The sequence below is a fragment of the Gambusia affinis genome, linkage group LG12, assembly GCF_019740435.1.
Source record: "Gambusia affinis linkage group LG12, SWU_Gaff_1.0, whole genome shotgun sequence".
Classification (NCBI taxonomy): domain Eukaryota; kingdom Metazoa; phylum Chordata; class Actinopteri; order Cyprinodontiformes; family Poeciliidae; genus Gambusia; species Gambusia affinis.
This window is the reverse complement of record NC_057879.1, coordinates 22,381,545-22,401,762: the sequence shown is the minus strand read 5'-3', so window position 1 is coordinate 22,401,762 and position 20,218 is coordinate 22,381,545. Positions and strand designations below refer to the sequence as shown.

General features: G+C 38.2%; 1 protein-coding gene across 2 annotated transcripts in view; it reads right to left on the bottom strand.

Annotated features, from left to right (window-relative positions):
* Positions 1–20,218, bottom strand: part of usp33 (ubiquitin specific peptidase 33) — a 32,568-nt gene that overhangs the window by 7,331 nt on the left and 5,019 nt on the right. For both annotated transcript variants that reach the window (XM_044133785.1, XM_044133786.1), the window contains exons 2-19: positions 19,270–19,368; positions 17,786–17,839; positions 16,867–16,929; positions 12,700–12,849; positions 12,425–12,533; positions 9,928–9,997; positions 8,701–8,814; positions 8,379–8,457; positions 4,712–5,153; positions 3,470–3,610; positions 3,196–3,311; positions 2,382–2,554; positions 2,223–2,293; positions 2,110–2,143; positions 1,971–2,016; positions 1,150–1,330; positions 932–1,058; positions 666–835 (exon numbers count right to left, since the gene is read on the bottom strand). In XM_044133785.1, coding sequence (XP_043989720.1) covers positions 666–835; positions 932–1,058; positions 1,150–1,330; positions 1,971–2,016; positions 2,110–2,143; positions 2,223–2,293; positions 2,382–2,554; positions 3,196–3,311; positions 3,470–3,610; positions 4,712–5,153; positions 8,379–8,457; positions 8,701–8,814; positions 9,928–9,997; positions 12,425–12,533; positions 12,700–12,849; positions 16,867–16,929; positions 17,786–17,839; positions 19,270–19,353 — 2,224 coding nt within the window. In that variant the 5' untranslated portion in view covers positions 19,354–19,368. The remainder of the gene's footprint in view (positions 1–665; positions 836–931; positions 1,059–1,149; positions 1,331–1,970; positions 2,017–2,109; positions 2,144–2,222; positions 2,294–2,381; positions 2,555–3,195; positions 3,312–3,469; positions 3,611–4,711; positions 5,154–8,378; positions 8,458–8,700; positions 8,815–9,927; positions 9,998–12,424; positions 12,534–12,699; positions 12,850–16,866; positions 16,930–17,785; positions 17,840–19,269; positions 19,369–20,218) is intronic.

The window sequence follows — 20,218 nt, the reverse complement described above, 5'->3', positions numbered from 1 at the left end:
TGATATATATTGATGACCTCAACTGACTCAATGAAGATATCTGTGCCAGACTCAAAAGTTTTGGGTGACAGAAAAGGAAAAATAAAAATAAAAAAAAACAAATAGAATATACAAGATTAACTATTCCTGCTCAGGCAAAATGTAAGATCTGTGATTAAAGTACATAAGACCAACTTCACTGCAAAACTCAAAATCTTACCAAGCATTTTTAGTCTAGTTTCTAGTGAAAATGTCTTATCTTATATTTGAAATAAGAAAACTAACTTACAAATAACTTTTCATCAAGATAGAAGAGTTATGGACTTGAAACAATCTTCTATGTAGTGCTGAAAAGGTACTTTTAAGTAAATTTGGTCTTATTTCAAGTGTATGAAGATATTTGCACTAGAAACTAGACCATAAATACTTGGTAAGATTTTGTGTTGTTGCAGTGATTTTGTTTTATGAATTTAAGACATTTTTAAGGCCTTAATTTTAGATACATCAATTTAAGAATTTTTAAGGATGAGTGGACATCCTGTATAGATTAATTTCTTTATAACCTCAATTAATGTTCTATTGTGATCTTGATAAAACTAGGACACGATGGGCACAAACAAGCGCTTTCCAAGTTGTCAGTGAAATTGTCAGATCTAAGTTTTTCAGTGAGGAAATGACTTACGCACCTCCATGCACACAAAGGAAGTCATCATTGGAAATGGGGCCCGGCTCTGCAAAGGTCTTGAATTTGTTGAGCCACTGCCTGGAGACGTAGAACTGCAGAAGGCTGGGCTCCATCATGCTCAACAACCCCGACACCCTCCTACGTTCTTTTACTGCGTCCTCGCTGCTCTTTCTGTGACAAAAACACATTAATCAGACGTGAGCGAGGAGTCAAAGCAGCACTGATTAAAAACAAAAAAGAAGAAAAGGTTCAACTCTGATGTCTTACTTATAAAACAGAACATAAGCTTCTGCATTCTGGACGCACAACTCGGGCACCTCGGTCACACTTTGGTCATCAAATTCATACCACAGATTATTCACACTGTTCCTGCAGTATGCTATGTAGTGGCCACCTAAAACGAGACAGCGTTCACAAATCATAACAAGTCGGCGAGAGGTTTTGTCTGAGTGCCAATAGATGGCAGAGCTAGTGTGCCCACTCACTGCTGGCAGTGCCGTGGTGACAGATGACGGACAGCAGGTCATAGCTGGTGGTCTGGGCTGAGCTGTCTTTGGCCAGGAACGGCTGCAGGTCCAAGCCTTCGAGCGGGAATGAGACGTGTGTGCCTATCTTAGTGGAGTACATCAGCTCGTGTCTGAAGCGCTTCAGGTGAATGCACAGGATCTGGAGCACAGGGAGTTCAGTTTGATTAATTCACACACACAAAACTCACAATATGGATAAAGAAGGCGGTTAAAGGGGCAGTATTATGTGTTTTCCAGCCACATAGAATCATTTTATAGTAAAATCAAGTATCTATGTTACCTTCAGTTATAAAAATGCTTAAATTAAATTTTACTTCCTAATTTAACACCTTGAAATTGGGCCTCTGTCTCTTTAAAACTCCTGCTCTTTCTGAAACTCCACTTTCAGAAAGTCATCACAACATTGTTCCCTAATTAACCCTTTAATAACTTTTTATTTTTATTTTACCAGTATTACATTGAGAAGTAGCTCGTCTAATGTGATGCACAGTTCCATCACGTGTTTGCTAATTGCTGCTGGCTAGTCTGGGGGAGCTGAGCGCTCTGTGAGAACTCAGAAGCTTGGAAACTGCAGCTCAGAGGAGGAGCTGTGTCTCGAAGGCAGAGCTAGGTCCACCCAGGAATCTTTGCACAGGTAACTGGTTGCCATGGAGATTAAAGGATTTCTCAAAAATGCATGAAAGAATCAAAGCAACACACCGTAACCTTAGCACATGATGAGAACTTCAAAATAAAGTCAATTTTACATAATATTGCCCCTTTAAATAAATTTTCTGTACCTCTGGTAAATTCTGCATTTTACAGAATTTCACTCCGTTTCTTAACCTAGGAAATAAAGATTAGTAGTGATTATTATAGGTGTAGTTTTGTTTTGAAGGAAAATAGTTCAGTTTAGGAAGAGCTACTTTATTCACTCACTTTTTGCATTTTTCACAGCTATACATGTTGTCTCCTGCAAGCAAAGAGCAAATTGTTATTAAAACAGGAATCATTTGCATATGAAAAGCCAGTTTTTCCTCCAATTTCCTCACCCTTTAGTTCATCTCTAGCAAAGAAAGCAGCAAGGCAGTCTTGTAGTGTAACCACTGGACCCCAGAACCAGCTGGAAAAAACCCAAAAACCTTAATTTGGTACAAGCTTACAGGACACAACAACTGCTGGCAAAGTCAGCACACACGTTTTACACAAACCTTCTGATGTACTCCATGACAAACGCTATCCAGCCCTGAGCTGCATAAGCTTCCCCGCAGGAGCCGGCTTTCACCAGGGAGGTCTGGTGGGACGCTGAGTGGAGCTTGGCCAGGTCCTCCTTCCCTGGGATGGGCAACGAGATATCCTGGAAGTTCTCCAGGGTCACAGATACCTGCAGCCATGAACCAAGCACTAAACATTCAGCCATGAATGTATCAGGAAACATCATAACAGCAAACACTGCAAAAAACATTTAACTGAGTTATAGAAAAGTGAGCTTTAGGGCTGAAATGATTAATTGGATTAATTTAGTAATCTGGATTTATTTAGTAATCTGTTAACTAGAGTATAGTGTAGTTTGAAAAAATAGGTCAATTGGTGAAAGAACAACATATTCAGATGTATTTAAACCAAAATTGTACAAAAATATTTACATTTTGCATTTAAAATGCAAAACAAAAATGTCAATAAATATGTTCTACACAAAATTGTCTCACTTCCCATTAGCAATTGACAGGAAGTCATATATTGGGACTGAGCAGAGTTTAAGCTCAGTCATATATGACAGGAAGTAAATATTTCGAAATTACAAATATTTTTAAGTTAGCACAAAAAAAAAAAAATCTGTGATTTTGATTAAAATAAAATCCCTGATCAGTCTTAAAAGATGCTCAATATTTGATTTTAACAGAGAAAGGTATTTATTGATATTTTATCAGTTTGTGAATGGGTTTTATCAATAGATTCTGGAACAACCGGCCCTGTTACACCACTGTATTAGAGGATAAGTAATTGGAAAACAGTCCCACTGACCCGATCACAGGTGAGGCACTGAACTGAACTGACAATGGTCCCATCGAAGACATCTGAAATGACGCTGCGGTATTTCCTCTGTCGCTTGTTCCTCGGCGGGGAGAAGGTGGTGACCGCTGCGACAAGCAGAAATGTGAGAACACCGATTTACAGTCAGTTTGCCAAAGATATTCCTGCCATCCTGTCCCACTCACATTTCCTTTTTTTAACTCTCAGCGTGATTCGGCTCTAATCATGACTGTGATCTGAGCTGGAGGCAACAGAAGCACCGTACCTTTCTTGTGTGCAGGGTTTAAGCTCAGCCATCCGGAGGTAGCTTTGGGAGGACTGCTGGATATTTTGGGAATATGTCCTTCTATAGCGACTGGACTTTGTGGTCGTGTGATGTTGGACATTTGGATATCCGAAAAGCAATCTGAAGGAAGAGGAATAGTATTAAACATTGTACATTTACAGTGAGTTGCAGAGGTATTTTAATCAGGAGCAGACCGATAAATTTTCCCTGATTTAATTAATTTTGGGAGATCTGGGGAATATAAAATTGCGTGTGAATTGGGCATGATAATTTGTTTTAATTTCTATTTTTTCTTGTTTTTACTTTTGTCTGTTTGAAATAAATAATTATATAAAATTAAACAATCAGCAATCAGCCGAAACTTAAATGTGAAGTAGGGGTGCACCGATTGCAGTTTTCAGGCCGATCGTTGATTACGATCTTTAAAAAGCCTGATCTACCCATTCTGATTTTGGCCGAAATGTCAGAAATGTTATTAAATATAGCAGAGGAGTGACTCAAGAGTCACTTTAGTGTTGAGTTGGCAACCGTGGAGTGACTGTTGTTAACTGCATCTGTATCAGCCAAAATCTGAACCCTGAAGGTTTTTAAAGATCTGGAATCAACGATCATCCAGAAGACAACAATCTTTGGACCACTAATTATTACATTTAGTTATGTTACAACCACAAACTTGAAAGTTGGAGATTTTATCAATCAATAAATCAAATTTTATTTGTATTGCACATTTGAACAACAAGGCAAAGGGATTGACAAAAAATGAATAATTGAGACATTACATTTTTCCATCATTTACACAACAAAATGTTGGTCAGTGTTTCTTTTATTACAGGTGGGCATTTAGTCTAGATTCAAAGAAACTCAGTGTTTCAGCTGTTTTGCAGTTTTCTGGAATTTGTTCTAGGTTTGTGGTGCACAGAAGCTGAAGGCTGCTTCTTCATGTTTGGTTCTGATTCTGTGGATGGAGAGCAGATCAGAACCAGAAGACCTGAGAGGTCTGGAAGATTGATACAACAGCAGCAGGTGTGGTAGCACCAACATTAAGTATTGCATAATTGTGAAGAATGTCAAAAATGATTTTTCCATAAATAAAAGTCTAAAAATATGGTATGCATTGAGTTTTCCATAAACAAAGTCCAGTGCAACTGATTACCTTCAGAAGTGAGTATAAGGTGATGTGGAAAGCAGAAGAGAGGGAAACACTGTTATAAAACATTTTACCTGATGTTCTGCCTTGAACCTTGAGGGCTCCTTGGCTGCTGATAATGGGCATGGAGTCTGTGGTGGTGTCAACGTCTTTGTCGATGTCTCCGTTGTTTCCCCCCATAACGCCGTTAAACCCAGAGCGATACAGATCATTAATCATGTTCTTCTCCTTCTGCCACTCCCTGTTGGCCTGGATCTCATCCTGCTCAGGAATCAGCATCTCCGCCTCGTTGGTGTTGTCCATGACAATGCTGCCGCCCTGCACCTCATTGTCGGCCCTCTCGCTGCTGCCGCAGGACTCGCAGGACTGGAAGTCGTTGTCCGACTGGCTGTGGTTGTCCTCCTCAGGGCTGTCGTCCATGGTGATGCTGGTGGAAAGCTCGAAGGGCTCTTGCACAGACTCTTTTAGCTCCTCGTGAAGTTGATCCATCAAGCAGCGCAGAAATTCCTGGGAATCCTATTGGTTCAGCAGAGATTAAAACAAAAAGACGGTCAACTTTGTAATACATGTAACTGATGCCTGACTCTGACCGAAAGAAATAAGACCTTTCACAGGGCTCCTTTGGGTATCAATTCAAATTTAAGACATTTTAAGACCAATGCAAATTATATTTAAGACCTACTAAGACTAGCACTTGACCTCCATGTTTAAAGACAACCTATTAAGCTCCCTTGAACAGTTTATGGGCTGTTCAAAACATGTTCTTTACATTTATTTCTCAGAAATCACTCTTAGAAAATGAGATTTTTAGTCTGGTCACTTCAGCCTATTTTGAGCTGTTTTAGGGCATCTTGTCACTTTAAATCCAAATAATCTGCTGCTGGCCACGTTCTCCCAAACTCAATGTTTACACTCCACATGAAAATGGCTGCAGGTCCATTGATTATTATACAACCATACATCTTTGAAAAGCAGAAGTGGAGCCTCCTGCACAACCAACAAGAATGCAGCGGGTTGTTCCTGGATAAGTTAACAAAAAAAAAAAAGCACTTATCTTTTCCAGCAGCCATTGTACAGCACATACAGCAGTAAAACCAGCTGACCAAATGTGCTCACTTGGGTTGCTAGGTGAAGGGTTGTGGCTGCTGATTTGAGACATCAGCTGATTTTTCAGACACTAAGTAACATTAACTTATTGCCAAAATATGGCTGATTGGTTCTTTCATGTGCTGTTTTTATAAGAAGCAATAGAGACCCAAGTGGAAGAAGAAAAACATGCAAAATGTGAATTTTGCATGTTTTATAATATTTCCCCTTTAAAGTACACTAAACCTTCCACTTCAGAGTTTGTGTCGCACTAAATGCTGCTTTGAGATCAGTACCAGTAGCAGCAGCGGCGGCATCAAATGTCGTCCGGTGTCGTTCAGCCACGTCACGTGAAAACTGTAACATTTCTGGGGTTTGTTTGTGGCTCTTGACAGCAGCTTTGTTCTTCCAAGCTTTTCTGAACAAAATGCACATATCATCATACAGGTTGGTAACAGAAGTGATCCAGTGGCAAAAACAAATGATGTCCAGCCAACTGCCGATAAATTTTAGACATTTCCTAACATAAGACAGGTGTAAAATCAAAAATAAAAAAATACAGCTGGTTAGAATGGGTATATTAGCAGATAGTTACCAGTAGCCTCAACTGCCTCTAGTCAAAACTAAAGACTTTTACGTGACAGAAAAAAAACATAGAAAACAAAAGATTAAACAGCACTGACATAACATTTAAGATCTGTGATTAATGTATTTAAGGCGGACATACATATTTTGATGAATTTAAGACCTTAATTTAAGGTACATGAATTTTTAAGAACACAGACACTAAAACTCCCCAAAGCATTACTTCATAGCTGACAGAGTGAAGCTTTCCCAGAGTCACTCTTCTGAAATTACACACTAAAGCCACTTTTCCTCCTTGTTCATGCCAATTCTGAATCACAAAATCCGAAACCAAACACCCCTGAACGTGTAATCAAACTTAACGAACCTCAGAAATCCAATCGCCTCCTTCAAGCTAAATTAACTTCCCTCTCCCAGGAGCTGGAATGTTATCTTTATTCATAGCAATGCTAAATTCAAGGCCCTGCAGCTCAGCGTGGCGTGACAAATGAATATTCCTCACTTAACTCTTCCAAACAAACTCTGGCAAGCCAGAAGGGAAAGAGCCGATTTATTAGGCCTGTGAAATCCTTGTACACACTAGCTGAGGACATGATGAGCTTTAGTTTAAATATATATATTTTATTATTCTTAACCCGTCTAAAAGACACAGTTTTACATTTAAAAATAGCATCAGCACAAATCATGTAATTGTCCGTTAAGGTGTGGATTTGGAAGCAGAGGAATGATAAATTTGAGTTATTAACTTTAAAGTAGACAATTCCTGCTGAAGGTGAGACACAGTTTTATTTTTATTTTTTTTTTACTGTTTATTAATTTGGTTACTTCTGAAAATTTCATTTAGGGGCATCAGAGTGAAGCAGTACTAAAGTACGACAGAGTATTAGGGCCAAGCTAAGAGATGTTCTTTTTAATTGAGAGAATAAAGTCAAAACAATAGAATAAAGTTACAATATTAGGAGAATAAAGTCGCAATTTTATGAGAACTCGAAAGAATAACACTAAGTGAGAAACACTGAGCATTTTGAGAAGTTATACTTTGGTATTGGTTTAACAAAAAAGATAAGAATCAAATTTTTAAATTAGAATTGTATTTTTTTATTATTGTTATTAACAAACTACACAGACTTACCGAGCTGATCGTGACAGACCTTGATAACTCTAGCGAAGCTTTTCTATTACCGTAATTTCCGGACTATAGAGCGCACCTGATTATAAGCCGCACCCAGTACATTTTTAAAGGAAAAACCATTTTGTACGTACATAAGTCACACCTGTCTATAAGCTGCATCTGCCTGCATTGAACATTTACAAAGAAAGACGTTACACAGAAAGAGTTTTCAAAGTTTTAGTAATATACCTTAGCTTTTCTTTCCAAACAGTGCCAGCGACGCGGCAGTAACAGCAGCAACACGGTAGCGTCTCACCATCGATTCAGTCACGCCACGTTTACATGCAGCAGCTCTGTTTCCTTCTTTATCGGCCAGCTCGATTGCTTTTAACGTGAAGGCTGTGTCATATGCATTTCTTCTTGCATTTTCCATGATGAGGGTCTGTTCATGCTAATTTTATTCACGCACAAAGCGAGAAGTTACATTAAACTTGCGTCTTCCTCTACACATATATTCTGCCTGTCTCACTCTTACCTTTCCTGCTCGAGCGTCCTTGGCGGCCGTTAGCAAAAATGCATAAATTAGCCGCATCACTGTGTAAGTCGCAGGGTTGAAAGTGTGAGACAAAAGTCGCGGCTTATAGTCCAGAAATTACGGTAATAATGCAACTTTTTTCTTGTAATATTATGAGTATACTATCATAATTTTAAAAATATCTTAATCTGACTCGAAAAATCCATTGCATGGAAATAAAGTGTTTTATAAACAGTTAAACATTTTTACCTTTTTATTTTAAACACTATATATAACCTGCCTTCAATTTCATAACTATTTGCTACTTTGTAAAACTTTATTACCAAAAATCCACAAAAATTAATATATATTTGTGGTAAAACTTGGAAAGGTTTTGAATGAGACTGTATGTTGCACACCAGTTTCATCATGAAATATGTCCTACCTGCTGAGAATACCCTCTAAACATCGGGTTTATGGCTTTGATCCCCTGGAATAAGTTGGTTGGAACGACGTAGGAGGGTCTGCAATGACAGGGGAAAACAGTCAGCTTTAAAAGAAAAGCAGAGATATGTTCAAATAATTTATATTCCAGCTTCTCCAAAATATTTTCTCTGAAAGCAACCATCACCAAAATGTTTTCTCTGAAAGCAACCATCACACTGTGCTGAGGTTGTATTAAATATGACATCTGCTCTTTCAGTGTAGCTTGTAAAAACATGTTTAGAGATAACTAAAAGGGGGAGAAACAGACGATAATGTCCAACCTGTTCTTGTGCCACAGGTCTGACACCAGCTTCTGGTAGCTTTTACAGAGAGCAGGCTTCTTGTCCGTTTTTACCAAACCACCACATTCAAGAAAAAACTGTGTCAAAGGCGGGCTGCAGTGGAAAGAAAGAATAAATATCAATTCATTTATCACGTACTAACAAAGAGAAAAATAGATTCGTATTTGAAGGGAGCTCTGCAGTGGTTTAGTTCCCTGCAATTGTTCCATACTTGCTCTATTCTGTATTTTCTACATGAATATAAATAAAACCTTATTTCGCTTGCAGAGTGCTATCAAAAATATCCCATGCAGGGAAGACATTTCATGTAAGTGAGAGCGAAAGAACATCACAGCTAACGAAATAATACGGCAAGGGGATTTTGTTCAGCAGAGAATGAACAAGAATTTGCTAAATAGTAAAAGCAGGGAGAGACTTGACAGCAGCAGAGAGGAGAGGTTTCAACTCAGTTCCTGCAACTTCTCAACTCAGATTCTCACACTGTTAAAACATAACTTTAACCCTCTTCTTTGGGTCAAAATGTTAACATAGAGCTCTGGAAGAAGAACTTTTAATAGGTATATGTTTGTTCTTGTATTTTATGTAATTTCAGAGACAACATGTCTCTGAAATTCCAAGCAAAAATGTAGCATTTATTTGCAGAAAATGAAAAATGTTCAAAATAAGGAAAAAGATTTAGTGCTTTCAGACATCAAAGGAAACAAGTTGATATTCAGTTAGAGACAATAATACTAATGTTCAGAAATCCATATTTGGTGGAAAAACCAGGAGGTTTTCAATGGGGTTCACTGCAGTGGGCTCTTATTTTTTTTTTCCAGAGCTGTAATTACCCAAACCAAAATGGCTACTTAAACAAAGAGAATCTCAGAAGAGTCAAAGGAAACAGCAGAAAAGAATAAAGATGTAGGAGTGAAAAGAGCAGGAGCTGATGTGTAACAGAGGAGCCCAGGGGGAACAACAAAGGCCATTTCTGGCTTCTCAAATGGTGCAGTGCACCAACTCGCACTCAGTCATCAATCTCCCAAATGAACACAGTCGTGGTTATTTCTCACCGTCTGCAAGAAGCGAGCGGGAACATAATAAAAAAAAGGAAATGGATACGGAAACAGAGTGCTGAAAGTGTGATAGAAGGACAGTAAGATTGAGGAAAAACAGTCAGAAAGTGACGCTTTCAGAGGCTGATGTGGCGCAGAGGACGGGACTCACCAGTTGGAAAGGGCTTGGAGGGCAGCGTTCATGTAGCAGGTGTTGCCAATGTTCTTCAGCCCCGTCAGACCTGAAGAGCACAGAAAACCTCAGAAGTTAGAACAAGTTTCTCATGAATTATTTTTAGAAATGCGTGGTGGCTCACAGAAAGTGTGGAAATGTTCACAAGACCAACTCGGTTCCAGGGATTAAAGTTTTACAGCAGGCACGTAAAAAAGTTCACAGTTTTCTTCACGAGTAGGGTGGAGTCAGGGGACTGAACATTTACTCTTCTATGTAATTTAGGAGTTTTAGATTTTTTTGAATTACTTTTTTAAAAATTCAAAAACTAAGATTACTCTGCCTTTAAGCAAGTTAGAAAAGCCCAGGCGACGATATCACCTTTAAGCTAATGATCACATCTGAAATCTGGGTGTAGTGATGAACTCTGACCTGAACATTTTGAGTCACATAAAGACAGTTACAAAGTCGGCCTTCTATCAGCTGAAGACAATGTCCCAGAAAGATCTATAGAATCTCATGAATGCATTTATTGATAATGACCTTTATTTAAATGTACAACTCAAACATACATGTCACAATTTGACCCACTGTTCCAATTAGCAGAAGCTAAATCACATCTGCAGTCTTTTACAAAAATGGATACAATAAAATAATAAAATTACACAAAAAATATAACACCATAAGTTGTGTTATATTTTGCCAAATTATAAAAAAGTGTTTTAAAGACACACAGGTACGGCGTTCTGTCAAGAGGAACGGACCAGAACTCCAGCAAATTACGATGCAAAGTTTGTGGAAGGAAATCAGTGTATTCACTCAATTATTTGGTGCCATAATGTGACTAAACAATTCTCAATCAGAAATAATTTTAAACATAAGATTATTGAAGTTCTTGGATCTTACTTGTATCCATTGTATTTCCAGTCCACATTTATTAATACATATTTTAGCGAAAACCATAATGTGTTTATTTATGAACATTACTCATTTCATTAGATGCATGTCTGGAATTACTTTGAAACAAAAAGCATTGCTCAAAAAGTTAAAATTTTATGAAATATATGGACATTTTTCCTGCCTCATTTCAAAACATCAGCATGTCGAAAATCCTTGCTGATTCCTTTAGGCGAGACGACAAACTCAATCGAAAGATAAAACTCCAAACTCGATCTAATCTACCTCAAAATCATTTCATTTGCGCCACATTTTTATTGTGATCGGAGCTCATTCCTCAGCAGAACCGTGTAGGACGCAGTGTGAGGAATGCCGTTAGGTAAAGTCTGTATATTGAAGATGCTGTCAGCTGTGATGCACTGAGCCACAACTGCAGCTGCTAAGGGACGCTGCTGCACATCGGCTGTTGAGTAGAACGGAAATTTTTAGCTGCAGTCGCTGGGCAGAAACGCTGTAGAACATGGAAATAAAAGCCGAGACTGTTTTATATTCACAGCAGTAAGTAATTTATCCACAAACCTTTATTGCTCGTCTGTGGGATTTCTGCTGAGGTAAAACTGATGGAAGACTTGAGACAGGGTGAGGCAACACTCTCGCTCAGGTTGTCAGACGAAAATTACATCTCCTTTCGTTTCCAATTACAGGCTACCCTTTGACCTAAACTAACTGCTGATTTTAAGGTCAGTGCTTTTGACATGTTTATATTTGAATTTGGATTAAAAAGTGAAGGAAGAGCTTGCTGTGATGGCGTACTTTCATATAAGGGACACTAGAGCCCACAAAAGACCCCTGGAGGGGGGAAAAAAAAGGTGAAGGAAGAAATTAATTTGAAACTAGGCACACACCGATCCACTACTTTCACTTCGAATACCAACACAGATATTTATCAGCCGATACAGAAGAACAGAGCTTAAATGACTTAAAACGCTTCTAATTTTTAAACACAGACATTAATATACTGAATTACAAATTTATTTGATAACTCTCCACCAGCACAGCACACTTAAATACACCACCAGGGGGCGCAGCGGGTAAAATGGAGACTCATATAAAATCCTTAAAAAATAAAATAATACACCAATATCTTGGTCAAACATGCAAAAACAGCTTTGATATGATCAGCAAGAGCAATACTGAGTATAACAGCCAATGTAAAATAAATAAAGAAACTCAAAGTGACAAAACCAGCAGGTTTTTGTCTACTTTGATCAAACATGTAGAAAATAAACCAACAATCCCTTCAAGTGGTTCAGGAAGTGCAAAAAGGAAATCTAGATATAATGTCAAATAAAAAATAAAGACATTACTCAGAGCACAAAGCACAGAATTAGACTGAATAGATCCACCCTTATAGACTGGGAACATTGTCACACTATGTGATTAATCTTTTTTTTTCTTTTTGCAATATTGGGACAAATATGGATATTAATATTGGACCTGTACATCTCTACTTAAAACCACTTGTCTAGAAAGAAGAAGGAGACTTCTTAAAAGCATTTTCTTGTGTTTTTCACATAAAAACACAATTTGGTGAACTCACCTCTGGCCCGCAGGTCGTCCTCCTCTTCTGTCTCCATGTCCAAGTCTTCATAACCAACATTAGAGGGCGGCTTCAGAGAAGTTGGGCTCCCAGGGGCCTTACTGTTATCCTAAAGAAACATCGTCCACAGATAAAACCATAGTACGTTATTTAGTAAACAAATAAGCACAATTTTAATATTTTGCAACTGCTGAATCTTGTGCAGCAACACATGCAACCAATACAAACTGCTCTGTAACATTAACCCTAGTTGAAAAAGCGAAGGCGGCTTGTACCTGCACGTCATTCTGCGGTAAGGGAAGAGGTTCGACGATGGCGTTTAGAGAGTGAGGACCTAATTTACGCTCCAGGAAAACTTCTTTGCCACAAGCGTAGCACCAAACTCGAAGCGTCGTCAGATTCACCGTCAGGTTGTGCCTCGTCTCCTGCACAAAAATCAATGAAAACAATATTAAAATCCCTGCTAAACAATCAAACAGTGATTCTGAAGGAGTCACAACTCAAATAATTAAAATAAAACTATAAAGTCGTAGTAAATGACATTCCCTATAATGGAAATGCACAGAGGTGTTTGAGGTTGGTGTAGTTATGGATGGTTTTCCTCTGGTGGCCTTGTTTCATGCAGCTGTTTACTGCAGGTGAGACACACAGCCTATTTATCACAATGCAGTCTACAGAGGAAAACAGAACATTCTATTAATATTTATTACGATGAATGATTTCAGAACAGTCAAATCTTTTGCACTATAATGTATTTCTTTTCATAGAAACAATCCCTGTTTAAGTGGCTCGGTGCTTAATATGCGTTTTCTCTAGAGGGAGTCACTGACAAAGATATTTATCTTGGAAGTCAAAGGTCAAATATATGATATTCAAATTGAGCTGAATGTGTTCTAGTTGAAGAACTGTTTCGGTTGTAACAAATATTATCAATATCTGTTAATATGTTCCTTATTTTAAGCATACAAACCCAAAACACTGGCTTAAAATAATCAAGTAACTTTGGCTAGATTGAATTATAATTCATATTTCATTAGATCTGAAACACATTATGCAATGAGATTAGTTTGAATTTAATGTAGGGCTGATCAGATTAATCGTGATTAATTCATTTTTGAGATACTCAACTAATTTAGCATTTGATTAAATGTTAACTGGATTAATCAGATTTTTTTATTTTTTAAAGGCAATTTACCGAAAGAAAAACACAATGAGAGCAGTAATTAAGCCAAAATGGTCCAAAAAATATATATACACGTATCGGAATTAAGATTAAAAAATACATTTATTCTACACAAAACTCCACAAGCTTCCTACATGACTGGACTAACTGTTTTCCATCCAAGAATTTTTAATTCTTTTATGACAAGTTTCACCCTAAAATGGCTTTCAAGCCCTGTTTTCATTGAGAATATAAAAATAGCTTAAATGTTTGGACTTGAACACGGGTGTGACGTTTTGACTTATCAAGACAAAAAATGGATTCACAGACGTTAACACAAAAGGTTTAACAAAATTCAGGCTGAGCTCTTAGTGTCTGGTTGCTGGTATTACAGGTGGAGGCGGCTGTGTTGAGGAAAATGTCCGAGACCCGCTGACCCACTGCCGCCCTGACACACAACAGCAGTGAAACAGTTTGACTGAACATGAGCAGCAGCCAACCAGCAGATCCTGTATTATTCATAAGGGAGTCCATTAGCCTTTGCGCAGCGGGCCAGGACCGATTTGGCAAAAGAGACGCACCAGATGGAACACGGTACCCAAATCTCCCCCGACCCATTTAAAAGATTCATGAAGGAAAATGTACGAGGCAAACCATGAATAAGAATGCTGTAAATATGCCTCTTCACCAAACCTTATAACGCCTTGTTTCAGGTAACTGTTTTGACGTTGCTGTCAATTTATTTCAATTAGAAAAACCAAAATATTTCTACAACTATTTAACTCTTTAGCCTTCAGTTCTCATGACCCTTTATTTCCATCAGCAGAGATATTAAAGAAGCATCGTTTCAACAGTTAAATACTTTCCTAACGATAACCGATTGCTTTGACATCTTTCAGTCTGTTACAAAGACCGTCCTAGTCAAAGCGTTCGATGATATCCCCATAAATATAGACTGTGGAAGAACCACAGTGCTGGTTCTGTTGGACCTAAGCGCAGCTTTTGACACTGTTGACCACGACATATTATTAAAGCAACTGGACTCTGGTCCAATACTCAATATTGATATTGTTCAATATCTATATGCTCCCAATAGTTCACAATATAAAAGGAAATAAGTTTAGATTTCATAAGTATGCAGATGATACACAGCTCTACATTACAATATCACCAGAAGACTATGAACCCATTCAATCACTGTGTGGAGGTACCAAAACTTTCCCCACCTGAATTGAAACAAAACTGAAGTTATTATCTTTTAACCTAAAGAGGAACAATCTGGAGTCAACGCTCAGGTTCAGTTATTACAGCTGGAAACTAGAGATCAGGCCTGAAATCTGGGTGTAGTGATGGATTCAAACCTGAACATTAAGAGCCACATAAAGACATTTACAAATTCAGCCTTCTATCCCCAGAAAAACATTTCCAGGAATAGAGGTCTAATGTCACAATAAGATCTAGAGAAACTCATCCATGCGTTTATTTTTAGCCCCATCAATTACTGCAACATGAAGGAAAATGTTTCACAGGTCTGCCTAAGCTGATCCGGAATGCTGCTGCTGGCGTTCTGACTAAAACCAGGAAGATAGAGCCCATCACCCAGTTCTAAAGTCCCCCCACTGGCTCCCTGTAGCTCAGAGAATAGACTTTAAAATACTGTTAGTTTATAAATCACTGAACGGTTTAGCACCGTTTTTAAAGATCGAATTAAAGATCTGCTATTGTCATAGCAACCTTCCAGATCTTTCAGGTATTCTGGTTCTGGTTCTGCATCCCCAGAACCAGAACCAAACATGGAGAAGCAACATTCAGCTTCTAAGCACCACAAATCTGGAACAAACTTCCAGAAAACTGCTGAACTGTTGAAACACAGAGTTTCTTTAAATCAAGGATCAATTAGAAAATAAATTAATTCTAGTCTGGTTTATAACTTTTTGTTTCTTCTCTTTTTTGTTCCACTTAGCGTTTCTTTTTTGTTTAGTTTGTTGATCATATTATGTAAAGCACTTTAAACTGCCTTGTTGCTTACATGTGCTACACTACTAAGCTTGACTTGAGCCCATCTATAAAATATTAATAACACAAGCAGCCACTGTTTGAGTTCCTTTATACCAGGGGTCTCAAACTCCAGTCCTCGAGGGCCGCAGTTCTGCAACTTTTAGATGTGCCTCTGCTGCAGCACACCTGAATTGAATAATTAAGGCTCTGGAGAACTGATCTACACAAGGTGGAGGTAATTAAGCCATTTCATTCCAGTGTTTTGTAGCTGTGGCACATCTAAAAACTGCAGGACTGCGGCCCTCGAGGCCTGGAGTTTGAGACCCCTGCTTTATACAAATAGTGTTCACTCTTTTCTGCACTCAGATTTCCAAAACTCTCAGGATTGTTGATAGTCTGAAGGGTAGAGCGGCCAGTTAGATGGCTAACCAGTGGATGGACAAATACTTTAACCTTAGCTTCCTTACAAATAAAACAAAAACTTCCAAATTCAGCTGCATAAGGAGTAAATTTCAAACTGTAATCTCAGTAATAATCTCTGCCAGATCCAGACAGGATGAATGGTGAAGAGAAGAAGATTAAACAATTTTTCCCTTCAGGGCATTCAGCACACAAAAAGCATTTCATAAAAGATTTAAATACGACGTCGAATAAAGAAAGAAGAAGATAACATTTTAATCCTGCACATTCTAACTGCATTGATGTAAAAACAACAAAGCAGAGCAAATTACATGTTTGCCTTTTAAATAGGCCTTTACTCCTAACCCCAATTGGCCCTAATGTTCTGGGGAGGAAAGTTTCAATCAAGAAGACTAGAGGTCGAGTAAACTGCAGGACTGCAAAGAGGAGTGGTGGATACTGTAACCATGGAGGTGAGAGCACTAGCGAATCTCCCCCACCTCCCTGAGGATTGGAAATTAATAATAAATGATCCGCTGCTGAAACCGAACTGAAAGCGGAGATCTAGGCAGAGAGTCAGTTCAGTAAACTTCAAAGGGCTAAAAGGATGCACGTGCTGGATGTGTGTGTGTGTGTGTGTGTGAGATCACAGGGAGAGGAGGTTAAAAATACATGCAGTGCTGGAGGTGGTTTTATTGTAAGTAATGGCTCCAGGGACTCTGATGTGGTATTTCAGGGACTTCAACATGCACCTCCTCTACTTCCTCACTCAATCCTCCTCTTTTAATAGTTTCTCTTTTAATAGTTTCAAGTTAAACATCATAGTCTCAAGTTGAATCTTTTTCTGGCTAAGATGCATCGTAAAGGCTGGGAGATCTCTCACCTGGGAATGGACTGTGCTGTGGTCAGCATGGGATTCTCCACAGCCTACATATGCACAGCCGTTCTAGAGAGGAAAAACGCCAGGGTGAATGCAGCAGAAAGTAAAAAAAACAGAGTTAAATTATGAAAACTCACAATGCCTTACAAAAGTACCCATACACTTAGAACTTCTCAGCATTTTGTCATCATAAGATTCTACTGGACGATAAATTGTCCCATAAATTATTGCGATAAACAATAATGTCGTTTTAAGACCATTTTCCACTAATGTAAAAATAATGGAAGTTTAAGCCTGTCGCAATACGGAATAAATCAATTAACGCCATAATAAATTAAAACAAACTCAAGAATTTCCATTTGCATGATTTATTGTTTTCTCTTTCCTTTCTAACAAAAACTGGATGATAAAAGTCTTTGGTCTAAGATATACATTTTGATATATACATTAAAGATGCTATTCAATTATAAATCAAATAATAATAGTAAACAGATCAGTTATGATCTGTTAAGTCGAGTAAAAAGGGTTGCTTTTTATATGTTGACATTATAAGTATTTTTTAACTTCCAGTACAAACTTTGCTACAAATTAGCAAGCATGCACTAAAGGAATGCTGTATTTTTGCATTCTAGGCAATACAATTTTTATTTTGTAATTTAAAAAACAAACTAAATCATTTTGTTGATTTGCATTTTCTTATGCATTTCTAATATTGAAAAATAAACTTAAGAGGTTAACTGAAAAATCTGCAGAATGCATCCATTTTATTTAAACGATTGATCAGTTAATTGTCAGAATAATCGATTACTAAAATAATCATTATCTGCAGCCCTAATACAATATAAATAAAAAAACACTGCAGTTAGTCGTCGCAGTAGCATAAAAATCTTCATGGGGTAAGAAGGCTTTTGCATCACCTTACCTCCAAACAAGCCCACAGGTTTGGTCCCCTGACTTTGCAGTCTTGACAATGGCCCTAAAAATGAGAGGTAAAGATGCCAAGTTATGGGTGTCTACTCCAGTCCTCAACAGCTAGTGTCCTGCTGGTTTTAAATGCACCTCTGCTCTGATTTAAACGATGCAGTTACCTTCATAGAATGTCATAAAGTTCCGCAGAGGTATGCTAATGAAGCATGAACTGATTGAGATCCTGTTTACATGACAATGATACAACAAAAATGGAATTTTTGTTCCATTTCTGTTAACACATTTACATGAAGACGTTCTAATTACAATCTGTGTTTACACAGTAACGGTAAACATCGAAAAGATGTAATGCCCGTGTCACGCCACTAGTTGGTGCTGGGTTTTTTGAAACTAAGTGGGTGGTATTTTTTATTTTTTTTATTTAAATTATATTTTCCCCCAGATATTGGGGGAAAAACACACACTATGTGCGTCTGATTAGGATGCAGTTGAAAAAAGCGGCATAACTTTGCTGAAACACGTTGTTTGAGCTTTCACGGTGTCCGTAGTTCTCTAGATAAGAGCGCTGAATAAGCACACGTGTATTTTGCCACGGAGCGGTGAAGAGACGCTGAGGGAACCGTATCTGATGGGGAAACACAAATTGTAGTAACACCATAATTGTCAATAGTTTCTTCTTCTGTGGATTATAGGAAGCAGCTATGTTTTGCGTCATACTTAGCATGAGCTAGCGATTCCCTGACAAAAGATCCATTCACTCCGTTTAAAAGACAGCGGACACCGGTACGTTTCAGAAACATTACACTATAGAACCCGTTTTCAATCTGTGCCGATGTCAGAGAAAACATTCGGTGGTTTGATGTAAATGTACACTACAAACACAACAAAACTCTTCCATTTTCACCAGAAATTGTTGTAGTGTAAACAGGGCCTCATGTGTGCAGAACCAGAAAGAGAACCGGTACATGTAGTGTCAGTCCTCAACGGCCCGTTGAGGACTGACTGTAGACACCACTGTGCTAAGTAATTAGCACAACAGAAATAAAACTATGAATTACAGTTTATAGTAGTGTTACGGCCCTGGGCCTTATGGGCTGAGTTGCAGGTGCCTTGTTGTCTGTCTTTGTGCTCCTCCCCTTTACAGGTGCTGCTGATTAGTTCATTTGGAGCACAGAGCATTTAAACCTGGCCGTCTCCACCTTCGGCGTCCACTCTGCTGCTTGATGCTTGTTGTGTTTTGGTGCCAGGCCTCAGCTCCCCTCCTTCTGCACATTTGAGTTTGTCTTTGTTTTTGCACTTCAACACTTCCATATGCACCCACACACCACATCCAAGCATTTGCATTACACCACTGATACTGACATTCACAATCCATTGTTTTTGTTAATAAAACTTCCTTGTTAAGCACGTTAACCACTGCATGATCTCCCGTTTTTGTTATGACCTTGAGCCAGTCGTAACAGTAGTAAAATTACTCACATTTGATTTCTGGATAAGTTCCTCCTTGGTGATTTCCCCCACACAGTCCAGGTGGGGGCAGTCACAGCTGGACGCTGGCGGCATCCCTCACTGTCCAGTCTGCAAAAAGCACATTAACACTGTTTGTTGAAATTAGCTTTAAAGGTTCAGTTACTTCCTGTGTTTCTCTCAAAAGGTTCCGCAAAAGCCCTTCATCTGATAGTCGACACAGGAAACATTAATCAGTTTACTGTAACCTGCATCTCCATGCATGACGAGTTTTGCCACGCCTGTGTGCACAAAAACATTTAACACACTGATATCTTGAGTAACGACTCAAAAAAAAAAACAAAAAAAAACACCATCAGGTCACACCCAGATATATGAAATGTATCTTATCATATTCCGAATCCAGGAGTAGAACTTATTTGCTGGTGAAGCATCCAAAACTACAAGCCGAAGTGGTGCAATGGGAACAGCGAGAATGCAGTCTGCAAATACCTTCTCAATGTTCCTGATCACTGTCAGCCATGTGAGCGACCGCTTTGTTTAATCAGGGGAGCAGTTATAATGTTATCACAAATATAAATGAAACAACGACTATAAGACGCGCTAAACTCAAAATGAAAGGAATGTTAAAGTCAGAGCAACATGGTTCTAAAGCTAAACGACGTATATTTCATCACATTAAAACCACAGACTTTAATGTATTTTATGTGATAAACTAACATAAAGCAGAGTGTGTAATTATGAAGAAGAAGAAGAAGAAGAAAATGGTAGATTGTTTTACATTAAATTAGGGCTGCAATTAATCGTGATGAATTGATTACTGAAATAATTGTCAACTAATTTAGTAATCAATTAATCATTAACTGGAGTATATAGACTTAAAACAGGCCGTTTGCTAAAAAAACAACATGGTCAGTGCAATAATCAAAAAATGCACAAAACATAATGTCCCATTAAGTTA